General features: G+C 32.1%; 1 protein-coding gene across 1 annotated transcript; it reads left to right on the top strand.

Annotated features, from left to right (window-relative positions):
• Window positions 1-1,079: 1,079 nt before the first annotated feature.
• On the top strand, window positions 1,080-2,941 carry LOC105777856 (inorganic pyrophosphatase 1). The gene is made up of 4 exons (XM_012601351.2): window positions 1,080-1,365; window positions 1,468-1,589; window positions 1,689-1,890; window positions 2,237-2,941. Exons 1-4 carry the CDS (start codon window positions 1,228-1,230, stop codon window positions 2,594-2,596), a joined length of 822 nt encoding a protein of 273 aa, XP_012456805.1. The 5' UTR covers window positions 1,080-1,227; the 3' UTR covers window positions 2,597-2,941.
• The last annotated feature ends 3,643 nt before the right edge of the window (window positions 2,942-6,584 follow it).

The following is a 6,584-nucleotide window of genomic DNA, read 5'->3' as shown; positions in this document are numbered from 1 at the left end:
CGACACTCACAAATGTTGCAACTCACTATCATAAAATTACAACTAAAACTCTCCCTATAAAAGCTTAGTACAAACAAATGAAATTGTTTAATTACTCAAAATTTCGCACTACGAAAGTTCCTCTCAATAAACGAATAAGTGAACATTCAATTTCACACATTTAGCATAAAATGTAGCTTCAATATATAGAGATTTCAACCTAAATGCATCCATGTAGTATGGTTAGACTAATAGCTTAGATAATATTAGAAATAAATATAATGATTATTCACATCTTTCTCAAACACCTCTCCTTATATATAAAATGATAATCATAATCATATATACTAATTTCTTTTCTATCAACAACAACTCCTTTAAAATAGCTATGTGAGATCACAAAATTTGTTGTAGGGGGTTACTTAATTTGCTACACAAAATCATGTGAAAAAATTCAACATAAAACAAACTAGTCTAAACAAAACTAGTTGCATGATGAGTTGCAATTTAATTTGTGACTTGTTGCACCAACAACTATAAGCACAAACACAAATAATGCATGTTTGAAGAACTACAACTAAAATTAAATTATTATAATGCACAATCATAATATATCCGAATTTAGAAAAAAATCTAAACAAAAGTCTTGTATGGTGGGACTTAAATTTACTTAAGACGGAACTTAAAGTTAATATCTCAAAGTTCTAAAGACATTAACCTTAATATTGAGTCAATACTTCCTGACTTATCAAAATTTATATCAACAAAAATAATTTAAAATTATTATTTTGTCCACTATAAACGAAATAAAGAAAATAGAATTATTATTATTATTTCACCATACACTAAAACAAACTACTATGTGCAAAAAATCCAATAATAAATATATACATGTTATGACTTGAGAGACTATAAACCAACACAAATACAAATACACGTGTAATTGCTATAGCTAATGAAAACTCGTTCACGTAATATTCCTTGGAAAAAGATTAGAAGAAAATAACCCTTTGTTTATTAACTGTTCATTCATTATTCTACACATGCAAATACCCTGTTCTTTTTTTTTTCTCTATATAAGAACCCCTAATTTGTTACGTGACTCTACACCGAAAAACATTTTAGATAGTTCTTGAGCTTTCTTCCATATTTCCCGAAAGCAAGGAACATATATTTCTTTCCTTTGTTTTCCAATCTTGTTTCTTTTTGTACTTTGTTCGGTTTGGTTTGGTTTTATTTCAGAGAGAAATGGCTGGGATTGTTGTGATTTTTGATTTCGACAAAACTATTATTGACTGTGACAGTGATAACTGGGTTCTTGATGAATTGGGTTTCACCGATTTGTTCAACCAACTTCTTCCTACCATGCCTTGGAATCCTCTCATGGTATACCATAACTTAAAATTTAGACAATTTAAAACTAACTAAAACTTCAATGCTTAAACTTTAGACAATTTCGTGTTTTGTTTATGTGGTATAAAATTGCAGGACAAGATGATGAAGGAGCTTCATGCTCAAGGAAAAACCATTGATGACATTGTTGAGGTTCTGAAACGAGCTCCTATCCATCCTAGGATAGTCCCTGCCATTAAAGCAGCTCATGCTTTAGGGTATTTTTTCTTACTATGCTTCTTCTTCTTTTTTCTCGACTATAAAACCATCGTTTGGTGATATAGGAATTTAGAATGGTGATCAAGTTGTTGTTGCAGGTGTGAACTCAGGGTTGTTAGTGATGCAAACATGTTCTTCATTGAAACAATTCTGGAGCACCTTGGATTGAGGGAATATTTCTCAGAGATTGACTCCAATCCTAGCTTTGTCGACGAAGAAGAGAAACTAAGGATCTTCCCTTATCATGATTTCACCAAGAGTTCCCATGGCTGCAATCTCTGCCCCCCAAATATGTGCAAAGTATCATTCTTTTTTTTTTCATCACTAATGGGAATTAATTTCATTCCTAGTTTAAAATTACCTCCAAAACCATCTATCGGACCAAGAGATTAGTTTTAATGGACTCCTGAACTTGCGGGTGTTAAGATTATGCATATGTTCTCTAAAAGAACATAGGATCAACCAACTGAACATAACCTGATTCGTTTTTGGATTTGTTGACACCACTTTATTAAAGTAATGTTCCATATGGAAAACATAATCTTGACATGGTTAAATAAATTTTCTTAATTATGTGATATTCACAAATATGATGCCAAAACTTGTTTTCAACATTTTTTTTCCTGGTTTGTGGTTGGTGAAACAGGGGAGGGTGATTGAAAGGATTCAAGCTTCTTTAGAAGGAAAGAAGAAAATCATATACCTTGGAGATGGCAGCGGAGATTACTGCCCAGGCTTAAAGCTTGGAGAGGCAGACTACATGATGCCAAGGAAGAATTATCCAGTTTGGGATTTAATTTGCAGGAACCCAATGTTGATCAAGGCTGAGATCTATGAATGGACCGATGGTGAAGAGCTAGAGAAGGTTTTGCTGCAACTAATCAACATGATTTCTCTTGAAGAAGACGATGCCAATTCTTCCCAATTCATCTCCGTTGACTGCAAATTGCAGACCATGTCGGCATCCAAAAGTGCCTTCCCTCATGCCCTCCCGGTTCCCCAGTAGATCGTTGCCATTGCTCATATATATTATAGCTGAGTTGGTCGAAAGGGTTTTCATTGTTCGGCTGCTTTTTTTTCTTTTTTTCTTTTTAAATATGAAGTGTGTGTTTTGAGATAACTCTGAATAAACTTTGCGAATATATGATTGCAAAGTGTTGCCAAACTAAAGTTTCTTATTACATGTGCTGGCTGTATCATTGAGTCGAATCGAGGTGTAACTCGTGAAAAGTTATTTGACCCAAAACTTAATATTTGAAGTTTCGTTGGAGTTAGTTAAGTCAATAAGTTGGACTTGTTTTGTAAATAAGATTTGAAATTATTATTAAATAAGTTTTTTTTTCCGAAATAATTTTTTTTCTGATGAATAACAATAACAGGGTAAAGTTTGAGCAACAAATGTGATTAACGAGACTCAAACGCAAGTCACACCTAGAGCAGTCAATACCCTTGATCATCAAGTCATCACATATGAGATTCTTCGGAATAAAATTCAAATCTAAGTATTATGCTTTATGTTTAAAAATATCCATTAAAAATAAAATATAAGTTACTCTATACCCAACATTTTAAACTCAAAACTCAAGCCAGAATTGGTAATGATAAAGTTGAATTCCAAATAGGTGCATGGTTTACACCCTTAAATGTCGATGAAGTGAAATCATGAAACAGCACTGACTAATGCCGGGGGATGCTATAGTGGGACAAGACGATGTGATTAGTATAGGACTACATTAAAAGCAAATTAAGATGATACTTTATTATTTCTTTCTTTTTAAGTAAGATACTTTGTTTTACACTAAAAGTAATAATATATGGACTACAAACCAAAAGGCAACAGCAAGCTTTCCCCACCGTTCTGTGATTATTGATTTTGTAGCACTAGTCGTAGCTTCACATATATGGATAGCAACAGGTCGATTTTTATCCCTTTCACTCAACTTCATTTCCAACCTTAATTTATATAATTCTTTTTACAAAATAAATAAAATTATTATAAAATCTTAAAAGTGTTCAAAGAAAATAATAAAATATATATTTAGTTAAAAATATATATTAATAATAATTTTATTTTTTTGAATTTATATATATTAATAACATTCTGGACAATTTTTTTATAAAATTAAATTTTGAAGATTATTTTGATTATTTTTATTTTTTATAAGGGCCAATTTACATATTTTTAAAACTATCAAGGACACAAGGGTATTTATATCAATTTATTATTTAAATTATTCAAGTTGTAAAATTCAACTCGACTCAAACTCGAAAAATTGAATTATTTATTCAAGATGATTTGAAAAATTGAATGACTAAATTCAACTAACTCGGAATTAAAAAAATCGATTTTTGGAATCAAATCAAGTTTTGTTCATCGCTAATTATAGGACATGAGATAGTGGAATAATGGATTACTTCGGGAGTTTTTTTAACTCAAAAAAGGTGAAAGTTATCTCTTATGTACCAATTGGCCTACTAAACTCTGAGGAAAAAAGAGTTTAGCACTTTTTGAAAGATGGGAATTAGTGTCAAATACAATTACCATATTGTTGTTAACCACTTGCTTTCTACACTCACGAGGAAACTAGTAAAAACCATGAGTCATATGGGAAGCTTTTTGAGGAATTGTGGTAGGTTAAAGGGACTCTTGAACTTTCAAACTTCATTTGGAGGGCTACATACAAAACCCTTGTTACTTTCGAGAATCTTCGACTCTGACATTGTCATTTTCTGTCTAAGTGTGCTCAATATAATTATTGTGAAGAGGCATTAGAGGTTTTTCTTTTCTTTTGCCCTTTTGCTCAAGTTGTGTAAAATGCATATTTTTTTACCTATTGTCCGAGCCTTATTGATTTTTTTAAGCTTTCAGGATTGATGGGTGAAGGCGTGCAAGCTTGTCCTTAATTTAGGGCCTTTTTTGTTATAAGAGTAATTTGGTTTGAGTGTGTTGGCATTTTGGAAGGCTAGAGATAATTTTGTATTTAAGGGTTAAAATATCAATCAAAAACTAAAAAGAGATAACAATGGTGTTTGGCAACTAAGAAAATAACAAATGAAAAGAAAACAACAATAGAAAATGAATAATGAATCATCTTGCATTTGCTTTCTAATAGAAAACACTTATATACAAGCCTTTACAAAATCAATAATTGTTGTGTAACAGCAACTCAACTAAATGGCAACCATTCCAACCACTCTAACCAATAACTCTCTAATTGCACTCTAATAATATACTAACAACACCATAACAACTTCAAATGTTACTGGAGTTTAGTACTCTAACATCCTCATGGTCTTTTGAACCTTGTTGATCTTGATTAACATTAGAATAAGTTAACACTTTAATGTGCATCTTGAAGAAATCAAACCGACTTGGTGTAACAAGTTTAGTAAAAATATTAGCAAACTGTTCTGTGGATCGAATGAAATTCAATTACAAGTTCCATCTAGCAATTTTTCACTGACAAAGTGCAGGTCGATCTCAACATACTTAATCTTAGCATGATGTGTAGGATTAGCAGCCATAGAAGCAGGAGATGTATTTTTCTCATACACAATTGGTACTTATGAAAGTTGCATGTCAATCTCTAATAGTAATTTTTTTAACCCTCAACAACTCAGCCACAACTAAGCCTCGATGCTTTCCTTCTGAGGAAGACCTGGAAACACACATTGTTTCTTAGCACACCAAGCAACATGATTATTGCCAAGATACACACAGTAACCTGATGTAGAGCTCCTAACATCAATAGTCGATGCCTAATTTGCATTCGTATAACAAACTAACCTAGTGGAGCCATGCGTATAATGCAACCCATAGTCCAATGTACCATTGAGATATCTCAAAACGCGTTTTACTGCTTTCCAATGAGTGTCCAATAGGGAGTTCATTTTTTGTGTTGAGTTTATTAATAGAATAAAAGAGATCAGGCCTAGTAAGAAAGATGTACTACAAGGTCCTAACCACACTTTTATAAAGTTGATTGTCTTCAAATAGGCTTCCATCAAACAAGTCAAAAACATATTTTTTTTGTCTAACTAAAAAAGAGACCTTGTGGTAGTAATGAACTTTAACCCTAAGGAAAAAATGAAGGCTACCAAGATATTTCAACAAGAAATTGGCATTGAGTTGTTGAGCAACTTCATTAATCTCATCATAAAGCTTCCAATCAACACAATATTTGTCGAATAAATTTAGTTTGAAAATGATTTTCTTGCACAACCGAAAATAAAATTTTTGAAAATCGAGCTAATTTTCAACCAAACAATCTTCTCTACTATTCTCGTAACATTAATTGCTTCGAATGTGGGCTCGAACAATTCAAATCAAACACATAACTAGAAATAGTTTTATTTACTTCTAGTGTGAGAGCAAAATCTCTCTCAATAGAAACTGGCAGAATTGTTATTCCAAAAAATAAAATTAATACTTAGAGAATAAACTCTCAATATTTTAAGGAAGAATAACAATATCTTAAAGTTGTGTGTCTAGCCCTATAGGTGCCATATATTTATAGAGAGAAAAGGCAAAACCCTTGTTGAATTGTAAAAGTCTATTTCAATAGAAAAACATACTCCTAGTCTAACTAGGAATATGTGGGGCGGCAACCCTAGTTAAACAGATTAAGGTATACGAGTCACACATACATAGCCCGTCATCCATTTAATATTAAGGTATGTCACACTTTGAACGTACAATAAATAAATCCATAAACGGATTCGTGATCTATTTTTCTTGGGTCCAGTTCGATATACTATCAGTGTAGTCAGTCACATCTATGTCTATCTTGGGAATCATCTGCTCCGATGCCCAAGACAAATCATCTTCCCAATTGGACTTAATAGACGGCATATTAGTCTTTCAATCGGTTTGCCATTTCCGATTAATCTATGGAAATGATTAGGTCCGTCTACTAACATAAGTTATCTTTCCGTATTATGATTTGATCACGTAATACCGCTTAGTATTAGTTTAAACATTAGACAACCAGTGA

This window comes from Gossypium raimondii, chromosome 10, assembly GCF_025698545.1.
Source record: "Gossypium raimondii isolate GPD5lz chromosome 10, ASM2569854v1, whole genome shotgun sequence".
NCBI lineage: Eukaryota > Viridiplantae > Streptophyta > Magnoliopsida > Malvales > Malvaceae > Gossypium > Gossypium raimondii.
The sequence above is the reverse complement of the archived record's forward strand: the minus strand, read 5'-3'. Positions and strand labels throughout refer to the sequence as shown.

Coding starts and splice junctions, on each gene's coding strand:
- LOC105777856 (XM_012601351.2), top strand. CDS start 1,228: ATGGCTGGGATTGTTGTGATTTTTGATTTCGACAAAACTATTATTGAC. Junction 1,590..1,688: donor AAAGCAGCTCATGCTTTAGG/GTATTTTTTCTT, acceptor TTGTTGTTGCAG/GTGTGAACTCAGGGTTGTTA. Junction 1,891..2,236: donor GCCCCCCAAATATGTGCAAA/GTATCATTCTTT, acceptor TTGGTGAAACAG/GGGAGGGTGATTGAAAGGAT.